This window comes from Littorina saxatilis, linkage group LG10 (genome assembly GCF_037325665.1).
Source record: "Littorina saxatilis isolate snail1 linkage group LG10, US_GU_Lsax_2.0, whole genome shotgun sequence".
Classification (NCBI taxonomy): Eukaryota; Metazoa; Mollusca; class Gastropoda; order Littorinimorpha; family Littorinidae; genus Littorina; species Littorina saxatilis.
This window is the reverse complement of record NC_090254.1, coordinates 24143044-24162235: the sequence shown is the minus strand read 5'-3', so window position 1 is coordinate 24162235 and position 19192 is coordinate 24143044. Positions and strand designations below refer to the sequence as shown.

General features: G+C 40.1%; 2 protein-coding genes across 2 annotated transcripts; both read right to left on the bottom strand.

The window, feature by feature from the left end:
• Positions 1–930: 930 nt before the first annotated feature.
• Positions 931–8990, bottom strand: LOC138978453 (DDB1- and CUL4-associated factor 17-like). Its single transcript, XM_070351197.1, has 6 exons — positions 8707–8990; positions 7935–8044; positions 4980–5067; positions 3522–3617; positions 2476–2631; positions 931–1625 (listed from the first exon to the last, which is right to left on the bottom strand). The coding sequence occupies exons 2-6, from the start codon at positions 8027–8029 to the stop codon at positions 1365–1367; spliced, it is 696 nt and encodes a 231-aa protein (XP_070207298.1). The 5' UTR covers positions 8030–8044; positions 8707–8990; the 3' UTR covers positions 931–1364.
• LOC138977816 (DDB1- and CUL4-associated factor 17-like) lies at positions 8695–18465 on the bottom strand. Its single transcript, XM_070350424.1, has 9 exons — positions 18314–18465; positions 18110–18171; positions 17449–17490; positions 14429–14528; positions 12887–13035; positions 12360–12537; positions 10578–10691; positions 9984–10119; positions 8695–8843 (listed from the first exon to the last, which is right to left on the bottom strand). Exons 1-9 carry the CDS (start codon positions 18425–18427, stop codon positions 8695–8697), a joined length of 1044 nt encoding a protein of 347 aa, XP_070206525.1. The 5' UTR covers positions 18428–18465.
• Between the last annotated feature and the right edge of the window lie 727 nt (positions 18466–19192).

The window sequence follows — 19192 nt, the reverse complement described above, 5'->3', positions numbered from 1 at the left end:
GCGATGTTCATAGCCAGGACCCTGTTGTAGCACGTGCATCACAACCTTTTGCCCTGGCATGCGTTCCGCAAATTTCATGGGGCTATAAAAAACACCCTTTTTCTTCCAAAATGCAGAAGCTTTTGAGAAGTCCCACAAAGCCTCAAAGGGAAATAACTCTGCCTGCCAAACAAAATTCTAGGTCAAGACTTATTGTTCATTTGTTAATTCAAACACATTAATCTTTTAATTATTATGTCGATGTTTAATTTTTTGGCAATTTTTTATAATTAGATCCGTTTTTTCAACCGATCCTTAACTTTTTTTGAAGAGTGTATATGGTGGGTTTCCATAAACAGTGGAGGCGAATTCAGTAATAGAGCCGCCTTGTTTTGTTTAGCGTGTGCTGACAAAACAAGCCCCTGCTCGTCAACCGTTAAACGGTTTGTCTTTCGCCGCTAGCCTGCAGGCGAGTTGCCGTTGTTTATCTCTGGTGGCCACTGTTTATAATTCAGAATCTCGGAACCGAGTCTCAGTAAAAACTCTTGGAGAAGTCTGCAAAGCGAAGACCAGAGCATTTTTGCTATGTATGTGGGGGTTTTGCAGACGACATTTTGAAGCATACGCCGCGTTGCCATGACTGCATCGAAATGTTGTATTAAAAACTTCGATAAAGTATCTCAGTTGCACATTTTAGCAAGGTCAATCATTATGCTAATTTAAAATCGCTTCAAGCACTTATTGATTAAAACCAAAACTGTGATCTATCTAGAGAGTATTGCCAGGATGGTCACGAGCTTCCGTCTTAAATAAACGGGATTATGTATGGATGAATCATTGCATTCAAGTGGCTGTAACACAGGCTAAATATATCAATTAGCACTGCCTGTAAAGCACACAATCTCCCTCCAGGAACTCCACCTACAGGGAATCCCACTCTTTTGGTCGACATAGACCCCATCAGCGCTACTTTGGTACCATCTGAACAATGAATTGGTACAACATGCAGATCTGTGGCTGCCTGTGGCATTCTCGAAGCCAACACTACAGCAACTGAAATGTTCCATCATAATGAACAATTCAACCCTTCTCAATCCACAGAACAGGAGTTGCCCCCGTTCATAACAAAGCCTGCTACTGGATTAGGAATGAAAATACTGTCACTGCTTTTTTTAGCCAACATCACAATAACTGATATGATTCACCATCATGAACAAACCAAGTCTTCTCAATACTTGGTCATCGTTTCTCCAAGCCAACATCATGACAACTGAAACGATTCACTGTAATGAACCACAAAACAAACTCTTCCAGTTCCAAACATATCACTATCTCACATGTTCACCTGGGTAAAATTCTTCTAAACCTATCACTATCGCACATGTTCATCTGGGTCTCTGACGTCGTCTAGATGCCAATGCTGCTAATTGACGTCTGTGCGAAGTTCGTACTCGAGGGTTTTCCGGTGCACTAAAGTCAAAATCCAGTTCGTCCTCAAACCTACCCCCCGGTTTTGGCCTTGCTGAGGGTTTGTTGTCGTGGCAACGCTCAAAGAGCCGGTAGACTTGGCAGAGAAATTTTCCATTGGTTGACTTGATGATGTGAATGATGGTGTCCTTGTCCAGAATGACTGTGTGCTCCAAATACTGAAGAAAATAAATGGAAGAAAATTAGAACAAGAACAAAGAAAGACAAAATGAAAACAAGGACAGTAAGATTGCATTTGTACATAAAATCTGCATACAGTGGAACCCCCCTTTTAAGACCCCCCAATTTAAGACCCCCTCCATTTTAAGACCTTGTTTTCTCAGACTTTCTGTTCATAACCTCTGTAAATTTACCTCCATTTTAAGACCCCCTCCTTTTTAAGACCTGATTTTCTCAGATTTCTGGAGGTCTTAAAAGGGGGGTTCCACTGTATTTTCAAAAGGAAAAGGCTGTTTATGCAGTGTTGGCTCCATATGAACAACTTTTCTTTTACTGGGATGCCAACAGCGTGTTTCCACTCGTTACAGTAGAACCCCCCTTTCGAGGCAATCAAATATCTGAGAAAAGCAGGTCTTGGAAAGACGGGCGAGTCTTAAAACAGGTATATATACAGAAGATGAAATGAACACAAAATCTGAAAGAGCAATGAGCTAAATATTGCTCAGCTTGCCTCAACTTCAAAGAATACAACTCTTCCAAAGCCCATACAGACTCTGACAGCGTTATTTGCAAATATCATCTATCATTAGAAAAGATAGCAATTGTGTTTTAAGAAAAAAAAGCTTAGACAGCAGAGGAGAACAAAAACAAGATTTTCAGTCAAAACTAACACAAAAGCTAATAGGATGACAAGTAGATCAAAAACATTTCAACAATGTCTGCAATAATCAGGTCTTAAAAAGGGGCTAATTTCACAGAGGTTATGAACAAAAAATCTGAGAATACAGTCTTTGAAAAATCTAATATAATTCAGGGGGTCTTCAACATTCCACTGTTTTAGCAACTCACATCAGACCATGGTTCGTCCAGTTTGACGGACTTGAGAAGGCCACCTGTGAGGTTGTCGTAGATTCCCAGGGTTCCTTGCAGCGCGTTGGGCTGGTGGACGGTGTAGCACACCATCAGCACGTCAAGCTCATCCTCATAGTCCACCTCATGAATCGTCTGAAAATAAATACAAGAGAGCGGTATTGCCAGGATTTAATAACCAAAAGAATTGTAAATGCTACAATGGCCATACAAGTGTAAGAGAGACAGACAGACAGACAGCCAGAGAGAGATAGAGATACGGACACAGAGAGAGACAGACAGACAGCCAGAGAGAGATAGAGATACGGACACAGAGAGAGACAGACAGACAGCCAGAGAGAGATACGGACACAGAGAGAGACAGACAGACAGCCAGAGAGAGATAGAGATACGGACACAGAGAGAGACAGACAGACAGCCAGAGAGAGATAGAGATACGGACACAGAGAAAGACAGAAACAGACTGATGGAGATCGAGACACAGACTGACAGAAGCAGACAATTTGGCAATTTTTCAAAGTTTCAAAAAGTTCTTCACCTTTCATATCTAATGAAAAAAAGTTTGGCAGATCTACTGAAATGTTATCCCGATTCAAAAGAAGTTCTGGTGTTTTGCCAACTGCCAATGCCAATCATCATCACTCCAACTGTCCCTGCCATGACAGACATCCGTTGCTCTCAACAACAAAAAAGCTAGAAAGCTAGCTAGCTGCCTCCTAGGCAAATAGGCAAGGGTGTATGGAAGGATGTTGTGCTAACCACACTAGAATCAAATACAATGGTTGATATCGAAAGAGTCGGCGGTTAACATCCAAAAGGACTGCAAGCTGAGCAGATCAAGCCATATCCTCGCCTTCTTCAAGTCACTCACGCTTGCATGCACACACACACGTATACACCCTCAAACACACACACAAAGACACGCACACACAAATACACACACGCAAAGATACTGTAAAAAATTAAATAAAGCCACTATATTTCAGGTTGGGGGAGGGGGTGGAATTTACAGTAGCACAACCCACCGTACACATGTTGGCACCAGTAATTTCATCCATGGAGAAACGGCGCTTCACCTGACGACCAGAGGATGTGACGATAGGCATGAGAGGCCCTACAGCCTGCAAAACAAAAAACACAGTTTCTGTTAATCATTTGCGATGGTTTGACTCAGTTAATCTTATTTTGCAATTTGATTACGTTTCAGTTTTGCTTGCATCATTTTCTATCAACAGGACTTTTTTCCCTTTTGTTACATTAGGTAATTTTCTTCTGGGCTCATTTTCTCATGGTCACTTCTGTCTTTTTTTACTTAAAATGAAACCATAACGTTGAAGTCGGTCTATTTTCCTTTCCTTTGTGTGAGTAAATCTTTATTGTCATTTTATTCTGTTAACTTTTTTTCAATGAGAAGAACGAAATTGCCTTTTCATCATAAATGACGGAGAAGGGTTTTCAACTTGTTCACTCCCCTCACGTTATGAATAACTATCTCACACGATGAACAATGCTGAGCATGCACTCTCACTGTTTTGTGTTGTCTTGGCCCAGAAAAGCGACAGGGAATCAAACAGATAGGGAATGACACAAAAGCAAATTCGACTCATTGAAATAAATGATGCCGTTTTATTTGATTCTACTTTACTTTTATCATGCAATTTAATTAAGGCACACTCCTTTTCGTGAAAACAGGGCTGCTCACCACCTCAGACCTGGTCAGGCTTTCACATAGAATAAGACCATATCCCTCCACTTGGTCACTTACCAAAAATGCAACACTGTGGTTGCATGCCATGGTGAGTTGAACTTTTGTGATGAATTAATTTCCTAAAAGCCACTGGTTGCATTTACAAAATAAATTTGTCAAAAAAGTGTCACTGTGCACAGGGAGTACCTTCTTCTTCTGCGTTCGTGGGCTGAAACTCCCACGTACACTCGTGTTTTTGCACGAGTGGAATTTTACGTGTATGACCGTTTTTACCCCGCCATACGCCGCTTTCGGAGGAAGCATGCAGGGTATTTTCTATAACCCACCGAACTCTGACATGGTTTACAGGATCTTTTCCGTGCACACTTGGTCTTGTGCTTGCGTGTACACACGAAGGGGGATAAGCCACTTCGCAGGTCTGCACATAAGTTGACCTGGGAGATTAGAAAAATCTCCACACTTAAGCCACCAGGCGGCCGCGGCCGGGATTCGAACCCTCGACCTTCCGATTAAGAGGCCGGCGTCTTACCACCCCGCCACAGCGCCCGTCACAGGGAGTACCAAAGCTGTTGACTTGTGGTGGATGTGACCAAGCAGAGGGATGGTCTTATCCCATGCAAACCCCTAGCCAGATTTGAGACAGTGAGCTGAACGGTTTTCACAAGAAGGAGTGTCTTTGAGCGAGCATGTCAGCATGGCACACACTAAGAGAGTGGCCCGGTGGTGCCAAATCAAAACAGTCCTATCATACTATGGTGAATGCCAGACCAAATACCTGGAGACGTGGGTACTGCAGATTTATGGTGAAAGCAGGCAATAGAACAGAACCTCCGTCCTCGTCTGTCTCTTTCAACCAGAACACCCTGTGTAAAAAACAAACAGCTCTTAATTGCTATCATGAAGAACATTTACAATCACAGCAATTCCATTCTGTCATCTGAATACAGTGAAAACCCCTGCCCCCCCCCCCCCCCCCCCCCCCCCCCCCCCCCGTGAGGGGGCAGGGGGGGGGAGGTCTTAAAAGGGAGGTTTCACTATATACACACCCTTTTTGTGCCAAATGAATAATGAAATCACATTCTTTCTTTCTTTATTTGGTGTTTAACGTCGTTTTCAACCATTCAAGGTTATATCGCGACGGGGAAAGGGGGGAGATGGGATAGGGGAAAGGGGGGAGATGGGATAGAGCCACTTGTTAATTGTTTCTTGTTCACAAAAGCACTAATCAAAAAATTGCTCCAGGGGCTTGCAACGTAGTACAATATATGACCTTACTGGGAGAATGCAAGTTTCCAGTACAAAGGACTTAACATTTCTTACATACTGCTTGACTAAAATCTTTACAAACATTGACTATATTCTATAGAAGAAACACTTAACAAGGGTAAAAGGAGAAACAGAACCGTTAGTCGCCTCTTACGACATGCTGGGTAGCATCGGGTAAATTCTTTCTCGTCCCAACCAATATGGATGAAATCACATGCTTTCAGTCAACAGTAGTTAAAAGTTAACAATGTTCATAAAACAACACTTCTAGAGGTTTTATACAACTGTTGCAAGTTAACTTCCATTTACAGAGCATGTACAACCTACAAAATGTCTAACACAGAGTTTTATGTCACAGGGCAGTTTGTAATGTTACGTTCTATAAGACAATTGTTTTTAAAGGAAATGGGAATCTAAAGCGTCATCCTTTCTAGTAAACAACCTTACACTCAGGCTTCTTTTTACATTTAGTCAAGTTTTGACTAAATGTTTTAACAAAGAGGGGGAATCGAGACGAGGGTCGTGGTGTATGTGTGTGTGTGTGTATGTGTGTCTGTCTGTCTGTGTGTGTGTGTAGAGCGATTCAGACTAAACTACTGGACCGATCTTTATGTAATTTGACATGAGAGTTCCTGGGAATGATATCCCCGGAAGTTTTTTTCTTTTTTTCGATAAATGTCTTTGATGACGTCATATCCGGCTTTTTGTAAAAGTTGAGGCAGCACTGTCACACCCTCATTTTTCAATCAGATTGATTGAAATTTTGGCCAAGCAATCTTCGACGAAGGCCGGACTTTGGTATTCCATTTCAGCTTGGTGGCTTAAAAATAATTGATGAACTTGGTCATTAAAAATCGGAAACTTGTCATTAAAAACATTTTTTTTCTAAACGATCCAAAAACAATTTCATCTTATTCTTCGTCATTTTCTGATTCCAAAAACATATACATATGTTATATTTGGATTACAAACAAGCTCTGAAAATTAAAAATATGAAAAATATGATAAAAATTAATTGTCCGAAATCGATTTAGAAACAATTTCATCTTATTCCTTGTCGGTCCCTGATTCCAAAAACATATAGATATGATATGTTTGGATTAAAAACAAACTCAGTACGCTAAAAATAATAGAAATAAAGAAAAGCGTGTTATCCTACTCAGCGCGACCATTACCGCACTATTCTGGCTTGTCGATTTCACTGCCTTTGCCACGAGCGGTGGACTGACGAAACTACGAGTATGCGGTCTTGGTGAAAAAATGCAGTGCGTTCAGTTTCGTTCTGTGAGTTCGACAGCTTGACTAAATGTTGTTATTTCGCCTTACGCAACTTGTTTTTTTTACAGTGCTTCTGCATACCTAACACTCACTGGTTGTTATGAAGCTGATTTAGTGTGAAACAGTTAATCCAACAAAAAAACAATAACGGGGAATGAAAAAAAAGTACACACACACATTAACCCCCCCCCCCCCCCCCCCACCATACAACCACAAACAGCAACATAACTGAGTTGCTTCCCCTGCTCCATGAAATCCTTGCAGCAGAAGTTAATTGCCTCTAGCCATACACTCTTAGGGATATGTTGTTTATTGGCGTCGACAGTTGACAAACCATCAAAACTTCTTTCAATTAATTAACTGAGAAAGTTGCCCTCATTTCATCAGATCTAACTTCTTTTTCACAGTGGGGATAATGGACTCTTCAGAAAACTGCTGAAACCTTCATGGCCACTTCGGCAAATTATCAAAAAAGAAAAATCAATCCTAGCAGCATCCCTGTATATAAAAACAAGAAGAGCAAACGCTCGATCGAGTCACTTTCGCAGTTCTGAATATTATATGAGGCATCAGATGGACAGGAAGAAATTGCTATTCACAACACAATGAGTCACGTTCACATAAAATTTGAGCTCGGTCACTTTTATAGTTTCCGAGAAAAGCCCAACGTTAAGTTGTGTGTTGCCGAACAGAAAAGGCTAGTTATCTCCCTTGTTTTTCTGATAACGTTCGTAAAAGGCTACAGATGTAAATACTTTGATGTAAAGAATAATCCTACAAAGTTTCAATCACATCCGATGAACTTTGTCAAAGATATAAAATGTCTAATTTTTCCTTTGACGCTGACCTGTGACCTTGAAAAAGGTCAAAGGTCAACGAAACCATCGTTAAAGTGTAGAGGTCATTGGAGGTCACGACTAAACAAAATATGAGCCCGATCGCTTTGATAGTTTCCGAGAAAAGTCCAACGTTAAGGTGGTGTCTACGGACGGCCGGCCGGATGGCCGGCCGGACGGCCGGACGGCCGGCCGGACAGACTAACACTGACCGATTACATAGAGTCACTTTTTCTCAAGTGACTCAAAAAAGGGGGGCGAAGACAAAGTACTGACGGAGATGGACAGAGTGGGTTGTACTTTTTTCATTTTATTTTATTTTATTTTATTTTTTTAATGAGTTTAATCACCTAACAGCCTCAGGTCCAATGTGAATGATGCGGCTTGAATCGTCAGCATGGAAGACAGCTCTATCAAACTCAATGCTGTCGCTGTCAGATTCCATGCTTCCATCCTTGGCCTGCAAGAAAAATGCATAACACTGGATTCTAAAACTTCTTTTTTTTTTAAATTAGTAATTGTCAGCAAAGTAAAGTGTATTATTTTAAAATGCCTTTGACACTAACTCACAATATTATCAAACTGTAATATTTCTAGATGCTTTCAACACTGACTCACGGAATTACCAAAGTGTAACCTTTCAAGATGCTTTTACCATCGACTCTTAAAATGAGCAAAGTCTGATCTTTCACAATGCTTTAACCACCAATTCATGAAATTACCTAAGAATAATACAGTGGAACCCTAAAATTTAAGACTCTCTCCTTTTTAAGACGTTGTTTCCTCAGACTTTCTGTTCTTAACCTCTGTAAAATTACCCCAACTTGAAGACTCCCTCCTCTTTAAGACCCAATTTTCTCAGATTTTTGGAGGTCTCAAAAGGGAGGATCCACTGCATATCTCTTTTACTATTGACTCACCACGAGGATCCACTGTATATCTCTTTTACTATTGACTCACCACGAGGATCCACTGTATATCTCTTTTACTATTGACTCACCACGAGGATCCACTGTATATCTTTTTTTTGCTATTGACTCACCACGAGGATCCACTGTATATCTCTTTTACTATTGTCTCACCACGAGGATCCACTGTATATCTCTTTTACTATTGTCTCACCACATCTCCACTGCACAAAGAGTGAACGCTGAAGTAGCCCTTGCTGCCGACAGGGGAGGTAAGGTAGTGCCAGGGGTGACCCCCAATTTGTACGTTCCACTCCTCGCATCGGGTCACAAACAGGCACCGCGGCAACTCTGTACACACAGTACAACACTTATATATACACTTCAAGGGGTTGAAGTTTAATAGACAGCTAAACCTGACTATAACGACCACCTAAGGGACCAGCCAAAAGTGGTTGTTATACAGTGGAACCCCCTTTGTCTTTGAAGACCCCCCAATTTAAGACTCCTTCCCATTTGAGACCTTGTTTTCTCAGACTTTATGTTCAGAACCTCTATAAATTTACCCCCATTTTTTCTTCTTCTTCTTCTTCTGCGTTCGTGGGCTGAAACTCCCACGTACACTCGTGTTTTTGGCACGAGTGGAATTTTACGTGTATGACCGTTTTTTTACCCCGCCATTATAGGCAGCCATACGCCGTTTTCGGAGGAAGCATGCTGGGTATTTTCGTGTTTCTATAACCCACCGAACTCTGACATGGATTACAGGATCTTTTTCGTGCGCACTTGGTCTTGTGCTTGCGTGTACACACGGGGGTGTTCGGACACCGAGGAGAGTCTGCACACAAAGTTGACTCTGAGAAATAAATCTCTCGCCGAACGTGGGGACGAACTCACGCTGACAGCGGCCAACTGGATACAAATCCAGCGTGCTACCGACTGAGCTACATCCCCGCCCACCCCCATTTTAAGACCCCTACCTTTTTAATACCTGATTTTCTCAGATTTGTAGAGGTCTTAATGGGGAGATTCCACTGTACTTATAGACAGGTGGCTGCTATGGAAAAGTGATATAGAACAAAAATCGCCAGGGATCGTTTGGGGTGGTCGTGATGGGCAGGTGGTTTTTCATGAGAGGTCACAGGACAGGTCCCACTGTACTTACACTGCAAGGGATGAACACTTTAAACAAACTTTTGATTTTAAAAATGCAAACTGAAACACCTTTGTGGGTTTTGCCGCAAACATCTACCTGATTGTTACCACATCTGTACAACATACACACACACAAGACACACAAGATAACAATAAAAACTCTCACAAAAAAAATTGTTGATAAAAAAAACCTCACTGGGTGTTCAAGAAAAAATTACCATCACAAAACCAAAGGAAAATTACATCACCTGGAATGATTTACAACAATACACTTAGACTTAGTTGTTGTTCAAGGTAAGTTTACTTTTCTTTGTTCAAATGTTGAAACTTTCTCACCAGAAGTCTCTGAGATACGAATGGCCAGTGTGCTTACAAACGAAGCTGTGACCTGTACATTACCTGTAATTTTCATGTTGATGTTGAGGGGGGCGCTGTCACCGTAACGAGAGTTACGCAAGGCTAGAGGCTCTACCTGCAACATTTTGACTACATGTACCACTTTATGCATGTAACGCATGTGAAAAAAATCAGACATTCACTCAAACACCCAAGTAATGAGTCCTAGTACCTCCCATACCCAACACAACTTACAGTGATTTGAACACAAAAACACAAGATTTTAACAACAATTCATAATTTGCAACCTTTTGTCAACTGCCCTTGCAGAACAACATCCCTGAATACTGACATATCGACGTCGTCATGGAATTTTGGCGTACCTCATTTTAAACAGCTTTTCAGGAGAAGGACAAAACTCATTACTTTTATTATGAAATAGTGTTTATATTCATTCCGGGTATGCATAGAGAGATAAAAGAATGTTAAATCATGCTGAGAATATGATTCACGGAGAATGATTTACTTAGTCTAAACTTCAAAGGCATCAAAATCGCAAAGAATCAGGTTTCGCCAGATGACATCGATATTTACCTTGTATTTTGCCAGCATATGCTTGAAATCGTAGAGTCGGACATGACGAGACTGATGCATGACAGCAAGCAGCCCCTGACACATCATCACATCTGTCACGTCAGCTCCAAACACCTGCCACACAAAAATTGAATACACATAGTAAGCACTCCTGTTTGTTTTTTTGTTTTAAATCAATAGTGCAGTGGAACCCCATTTTCAAGACCCCCCAATTTAAGACTCCCTCCTTTTTAAAACCTTGTTTTCTCAGACTTTCTGTTCATAACCTCTGTAAAATTACCCCCATTTTAAGACTCCCTCCTTTTTAAAACCTTGTTTCCTCAGGCTTTCTGTTCAGAACCTCTGTAAACTTACCCGCCTTTCAAGATCCCTCCCTTGTTTCCTCAGACTTTCTGTTCAGAACCTCTGTAAACTTACCCCCATTTTAAGACCCCCTCCTGTTTAAGACCTGATTTTCTCAGACTTTCTGTTCATAACCTCTGTAAAATTACCCCCATTTTAAGACTCCCTCCTTTTTAAAACCTTGTTTTCTCAGACTTTCTGTTCATAACCTCTGTAAAATTACCCCCATTTTAAGACTCCCTCCTTTTTAAGACCTTGTTTTCTCAGACTTTCTGTTCATAACCTCTGTAAAATTACCCCCATTTTAAGACTCCCTCCTTTTTAAAACCTTGTTTTCTCAGACTTTCTGTTCATAACCTCTGTAAAATTACCCCCATTTTAAGACTCCCTCCTTTTTAAAACCTTGTTTTCTCAGACTTTCTGTTCATAACCTCTGTAAAATTACCCCCATTTTAAGACTCCCTCCTTTTTAAAACCTTGTTTTCTCAGACTTTCTGTTCATAACCTCTGTAAAATTACCCCCATTTTAAGACTCCCTCCTTTTTAAAACCTTGTTTTCTCAGACTTTCTGTTCATAACCTCTGTAAAAAGTATCCCCATTTTAAGACTCCGTCCTTTTAAGATCACATTTTCTCAGATTTTTGGAGGTCTTAAAAGGGGGGTTCCAATGTACATGTATGCAAAACAATCAGTGCACATGTGTCTTATTTAGAAAACTGTCTGGATAATTGTCGAATATGTAGCACAAACAACAGGAAAAATAGCAGGGATCATAAATCTTTCATCTCCAAAAGCGGCTGATAGAAAAATGTCTTGCAGTTTTACAGGCAGGCAGGATGTGCCGAAGAAAAATTTCCATTTTAATGGACAATAAAGTGCTGTTATTGTTATTGTTATTGTTATTGCTCTCCCAACCCACACTTTGTTTTGTATTTACTCTGATTTTTTTTTTTTTTTTTTTTTGAGAGGCAAAAGGTTGAAGACTGCCATGACTTTGACCAAGTTGGCGGGATAGAAAAATATCTTGCTCTCCCAACCCACACTTTGTTTTGTATTTACTCTGATTTTTTTTGTTTTTTTTTTTTTTGAGAGGCAAAAGGTTGAAGACTGCCATGACTTTGACCAAGTTGGCGGGATAGAAAAATGTCTTGCTCTCCCAACCCACACTTTGTTTTGTATTTACTCTGATTTTTTTTGTTTTTTTTTGAGAGGCAAAAGGTTGAAGACTGCCATGACTTTGACCAAGTTGGCGGGATAGAAAAATATCTTGCTCTCCCAACCCACACTTTGTTTTGTATTTACTCTGATTTTTTTTTTTTTTTTTTTTTGAGAGGCAAAAAGTTGAAGACTGCCATGACTTTGACCAAGTTGCCGGGCCCCTGGGTTGGTGGACTATGTATTTCTAACAAACACAATTCACTCAGGTTCTCAAACACTCACTTTTCTGGTGACCTCAAACATGCAGACAAACGTGATGGGCAAGGTTGTGAAGACTGCCAGGACCTTGACCAAGTTGGAGGGCCCCTGGGCGGGTGGCCGGCGCTGACGAGGCGGTAATCTGGGGCATAGTGTGGTGGACAGCACAATTGACTCTTCCGTCTGCAGCCAGTTGATATGTCTGCAATTGGACTTTGGATTACACAGAGGCAACCCCAGATTGATATATACTAAAATATTGCTCGTTGACCAGTGGTCTGACATCAAAAAAGGATAGGGTTTTGGTTTGCTTAGTTGATTTGTTTTTTGGTGGGTTTTTTTAGGGGGGGGGAGGGGGGGGGGAAGCGTCAAGAAGAGCGGGAAGAGGCAGAGGGGAGGGGGGTGCATTCAGTGGAACATCCCTTGTTAAGTTCACCACAGGGACATAAACTCTCCCAAAAAACTTTGACACTAACATTTTCTTTGTCTGCGTTCCCAAACCTTTTTTTCTTAATTGCATTCTGCAACTTTCTTAAGGTTATATTACTTACTTGAAATTGATGACATCAGACAGCAGTAGGAGAATCTCAAAGCCGACGCGACCCGTGTTAAGATCCACCACGAGCAGAGAGGAGGAGGTAATGGCGTACATCTTGTTCCCCGGCTTACCAGTCCACTGGCCTGACTTGTGTATCGTTGTCTGAAGAAGAAAAACACAGACATAAAAAAATTGTTTCCGTTTGCTGTCCAGACACTCAGCAGGTTACACCGTTTTAAGAACTATAGACAAAGAAATGATGCTGATGACAAACAGAATCATTATCATTATTATTTTTCACAAATAGAAAATCTACGAGAAAAACACAAAGGCTGTCGAGCTGGAGATAAGTTAATCTTGGAAAGAGCTGTTGAGTTGTGAAGATTTTTAAAAGCTTTTCTAAAATTCTTTCAAAAAGAGAAAAATCAGATTCAAGAGAAGTGGGGATGAATAAACAATGAACAAAAATGCTTTAATTTCTTCGTCTATGATTGTGGGCTGCAACTCCCAAGCACATTTTTTTGTATTACCGTACTTTCCGGGTCATAAGGCGCGACTTTTTTCCTCGAGTTCGACCCCTGCGTCTTGTATAACGAAGCGCCTATTCCGTGTATGAAATACGAAAAAAATCAAAGAGACCGCTTGAGTACCAGTCAAACAACTTGTGATAATGCATGTTTCAGCTACTAGGTACTGCCCTGCCTTTGATCTGGCCGGACACACAGATTTCCACTCTGTTAAACTCGGTCACTGACCGGTCACTGACCCCGATGCAGGAAGTGTTTCCTCTCTCAGATATGACAGGGGAACCACCTCTCATGGGAAGAAGGTGTGTCTTTTAACAAGGCCACCCAGCTATCACAATGCCTTTGATCTGGCTGCACACACAGAGCACACATATTTTCACTCAGTTAAAGTCGGTCACTGACCGGTCACTGACCCCGATGCAGGAAGTGTTTCCTCTCTCAGATATGATAGGGGAACCACCTCTCATGGCAAAAACTGGGTCATTTTGGTGCGCCCTATCGGCCCCCTGCGTCCAATGGGTGACTGGATTACAATTTTTTTTAAAAAGAAGGGGGTGCGTCTTAGATAACGAAGCGCCTTGTCACCCGGAAAATACGGTACACCAGCAGTGTATGAGACTAATTTATTGCCCCCCACCTACTTGGTAATTTGACTTAGGAAGCAACACTCCATTTTTAGGGTATGAATACTTGGTATTTTCATGTTTCTATAATCACACAAACTCTGACATGGATGACAGGATCCTTTCCACTTGGTCTTGTGCTTGCTTTCTTATGCACACAAAGGGGGAATAAGGCACTAGCCGGTCTGCACGTAAGTTTACCTGGAAGATCTGAAAAATCTTTATGCTTATCGCACCAGGCGCAGCCAGGATTGGAACCCTGTGCCTTTCAAATTGATGGTCGGCATCTGAATTATTCTGCTAATTTGCATCAGTTTTTCATTTTAAATCTAATTACTGGAACTGGACTAACAAAATAAAATGAAGTTCTCAACAAAATAGGAAAATAAAACGCAGCTTACTCACTGGCTTACTCCGTGACAAAACGGCATCGACAATCTTACGCGGCAACTTGTCTTGAGAGATGGAGAACTTGGGAACTGGAGCTCCATTATGAAGGCCATATCTGCAGACATTTTAGCTACACATAAAAATACTATAGAATAACTGGAATAATTACCTTCATGTAATCTCTCTTTCTCTCTCTCTGTAAGTTAGCAAGAAGCAATGTGAATTCTGCTTTGGTCATGGTACATGCAGTGGCTACATGTCTGTATATATTGCATCTTCTCATCTGTTTGTGAATACTTGTCATCTTTTTCTTTTCCCCTTTTTATATTTAGTCAAGTTTTGACTAAATATTTTAACATCGAGGGGGAATCGAAACGAGGGTCGTGGTGTATGTGCGTGTGTGTGTCTGTCTGTCTGTCTGTCTGTCTGTGTGTGTGTGTAGAGCGATTCAGACTAAACTACTGGACCGATCTTTATGAAATTTGACATGAGAGTTCCTGGGTATGAAATCCCCGAACGTTTTTTTCATTTTTTTGATAAATGTCTTTGATGACGTCATATCCGGCTTTTCGTGAAAGTTGAGGCGGCACTGTCACGCCCTCATTTTTCAACCAAATTGGTTGAAATTTTGGTCAAGTAATCTTCGACGAAGCCCGGACTTCGGTATTGCATTTCAGCTTGGTGGCTTAAAAATTAATTAATGACTTTGGTCATTAAAAATCTGAAAATTGTAAAAAAAAATAAAAATTTATAAAACGATCCAAATTTACGTTTATCTTATTTTCCATCATTTGCTGATTCCAAAAACATATAAATATGTTATATTCGGATTAACAACAAGCTCTGAAAATTAAATATATAAAAATTATTATCAAAATTAAATTGTCCAAATCAATTTAAAAACACTTTCATCTTATTCCTTGTCGGTTCCTGATTCCAAAAACATATAGATATGATATGTTTGGATTAAAAACACGCTCAGAAAGTTAAAACAAAGAGAGGTACAGAAAAGCGTGCTATCCTTCTCAGCGCAACTACTACCCCGCTCTTCTTGTCAATTTCACTGCCTTTGCCATGAGCGGTGGACTGACGATGCTACGAGTATACAGTCTTGCTGAAAAATGGCATTGCGTTCAGTTTCATTCTGTGAGTTCGACAGCTACTTGACTAAATATTGTATTTTCGCCTTACGCGACTTGTTGATATTGTTTTTCCTTTTGTGACATGGGCAGAAGGCCTAGCTCAATAAAACATTCGTCTGTTCGTTCTCTCTCTCTCTCTTTCTTTCTTTCAGTAAGTGATACCATGGTTATCAATTGCCCAAGCACTCTCTTTTAATATTCTTCTTTTTCTTAGTTTTGAGATATGTGCCTGAGACACTGGGAAAAGGTCATGCATCTTTATTGAAATCTTGTCCTGCAAAACATATTCAGACAAGATATAATGGATGTGAAAATGACTTTAATCCTTTTTTTTACATTTAGTCAAGTTATGACTAAATGTTTTAACATAGAGGGGGGAATCGAGACGAGGGTCGTGGTGTATGTGTGTGTGTGTGTGTGTGTGTGTGTGTGCGTGCGTGTAGAGCGATTCAGACCAAACTACTGGACCGATCTTTATGAAATTTGACATGAGAGTTCCTGGGTATGATATCCCCATACGTTTTTTTCATTTTTTTGATAAATGTCTTTGATGACGTCATATCCGGCTTTTCGTGAAAGTTGAGGCGGCACTGTCACGCCCTCATTTTTCACCCAAACTGGTTGAAATTTTGGTCAAGTAATGTTCGACGAAGCCCGGACTTCGGTATTGCATTTCAGCTTGGTGGCTTAAAAATTAATTGATGACTTTGGTCATTAAAAATCTGAAAATTGTAAAAAAAATATTTTTTTTATAAAACGATCCAAATTTACGTTCATCTTATTCTAAATCATTTGCTGATTCCAAAAACATATAAATATGTTATATTTGGATTAAAAACAAGCTCTAGAAATTAAATATATAAAAATTATTTTCAAAATTAAATTTTCGAAATCAATTTAAAAACACTTTCATCTTATTCCTTGTCGGTTCCTGATTCCAAAAACATATAGATATGATATGTTTGGATTAAAAACACGCTCAGAAAGTTAAAACGAAGAGAGGTACAGAAAAGCGTGCTATCCTTCTCAGCGCAACTACTACCCCGCTCTTCTTGTCAATTTCACTGCCTTTGCCGTGAGCGGTGGACTGACGATGCTACGAGTATACGGTCTTGCTGTGTTGCATTGCGTTCAGTTTCATTCTGTGAGTTCGACAGCTACTTGACTAAATGTTGTATTTTCGCCTTACGCGACTTGTTATATCTTCTGCAAATAAAAACCATATATATATCATTCAGCTGATAACTAAATGCAAAAAAACCCTGTTCAGCAAAACTAATGTGTCTCATGACACAACCTTCAAGGACTTGAAACTGGAAGAGGAATCTCTGCAGAAAATATGTGTAGATGTTTAACACTTCTTGTGCTTCAAGTGTTGAGAATGAAAAATATATGCTGCAGGGTTTCATTTACTAGTGCGCCTTGCGCCATTGGCACATTCAATCTAAAAATGTCCCATCACAATTCCCTTCAGTGTGTCAAAGGGCGCATTGAGATTACGTACCACTGCGCTACCAAATGTACACTTTACATCGGATTACACACACACACACACACACACACACACACACACACACACACACACACACACATAAATAACACGATGTAGCGGCTAATTCTCAGATGGCACCATATTGCACCATTTTGCATTTTTGGTCAAAACGCGTACAGGCCTCTCTGGTGCTTCTTGCCTTCAAGTTCAACTATATGTCCCATCGGAATTTGGTTGAGGGGAACAAATGTCCCATTGCCTTTATCTCCCAGGCTAAACCCTGTGCTGCGAACATGAAAATGTCACCTTTTGTATCAAACAAAACAATCATTTTAATATGAAGAAGATCCAAGCTGGGTACAAGGGGGCATAACTGATGATGATTCATTCTGTTGACTTACCCACTGTATGCTGTTCTGTAGTTGTCTAAAAAGATGGTATTGCTGTAACAAAAACATGTTCATTTTCATTTCCTTGCCTTTGGTGCTAATTTTAAACAATGGTTGGCCTGAACAGTCTGCAAACATGTTCATTTTCACATGTAAACAAAATAAACTAAACGTGCTATTAATTTTTTTAATTGCTACCTCTCACAGAGCTCTACAAGTACAAATGTGACCCTCCACCACGAAATGAGTCGCATGTCACCTCGCGCGGTTCTGCGCTAGGCTTAATATAAGTCCGGGGAGTGTCTGGTAACAGTGTGAGGGTCACCTTAGTCACAGGTTTATAACTCAAACAGTTTTTGCTCTTCTCTGAAATGGTTTTCACCACTGGATAGAGCATAAAAAACTCTTTAGGAAAATGTACAAATATGAAAATCATGCAAAGGTGACATGTGACTCATTCCGTGGTGGAGGGTCACAAATGAGAAAAAAATCACAGACAGAATATGTGACACCTAAGACTACTACCATACATTTCTGATCATATTACACACATAACTTTCTAATGAAAGAATAATATATTATATTTAAATTATTAGACTTTAGTTTCTAAAAAAATAAAATAAAAAAAAGTGTTGAATGGAAGACTCCGAAGGGACATGATAATTAGTATTACCTTTCACAACATATCAACTGCTTGGAGGACTGTTCCCACACCTTTCTGAATTCATAGTTACCCTGTAATCAACAAAAAGGAATGTTATTAACAAGATGCAGCATTTGACATATCTTGCTTTCTATCTACCGAAATCGAAAGGAGACGCAGTTATCCCCCTTGCAAGTTTAACAAGCACAAACATTAGAAAGATTGATCATCTACCCGACAGACAAGTGTTTTCAAAATCTGCAAATTTTTCCTGAGGCTATTTTTGGGGTAGTACTCTCTTCTGATAAGTGCGTGCAGCACATTTTCATCTCTGATCTGCTGTTTCATCTTGCTAGGAAAGTGCTATCTTCGCCCAGCGCTGTCTTTGGAAGCCATTTTGTTGCGTTGTGGGACTAGGTTTGTTTTCCACTACCAAAGAGCTCGAAACTATAGTATTCACAGTTATCTCCCCTGCACCGTAATACTGATCTACATCAGATTAGTTTCAAATGATCAACGTAAACTTACAACTATTCAGATACGTTATTATTATTACCTTCCTACCTGTGTCAACCATTTTGCAAATAACCACAGATCCATCCAGCCTTTACACATTGACACAGGTGTCATGTACGTGACATTGTTCAGATCAAAAACCATTGAGAAAATGTCCAATCTGGATGCTCTTGACTTACCCCATGTCACCCAAAAGCTTGGATCTGCACAACTGAGATGGCTTCACAGGAAAGTAGAAACTTCAAAACTGAACTGGCCAAAGAAAATAGAGAAATCCAAAAACAAAGAGATTGCCAACGTTTCCAAAAATCAGAATTAAAAAAAACAAAAAAAGCTGGGTCGAAATATCTGTGACTAACGTATTGTTTTGTCAATAACAAACGTTCAAACAAGTAACTGTTACCTTTCTTTTTTTTTATTTTGACCAAAGAAAAACCAAAAAAACTTGACTAAATGTAATGACATTTCTCATTGCAAGTTATGCAAAACAATGTCATGTCACACAGTGTTGCAATCAGTGCCGCACGATTTGATCATAGTGTTATTTAACCCCCAACTGGCTTTAATTAGTTCAGTCTCTGCAAAATTGTTGGAGAC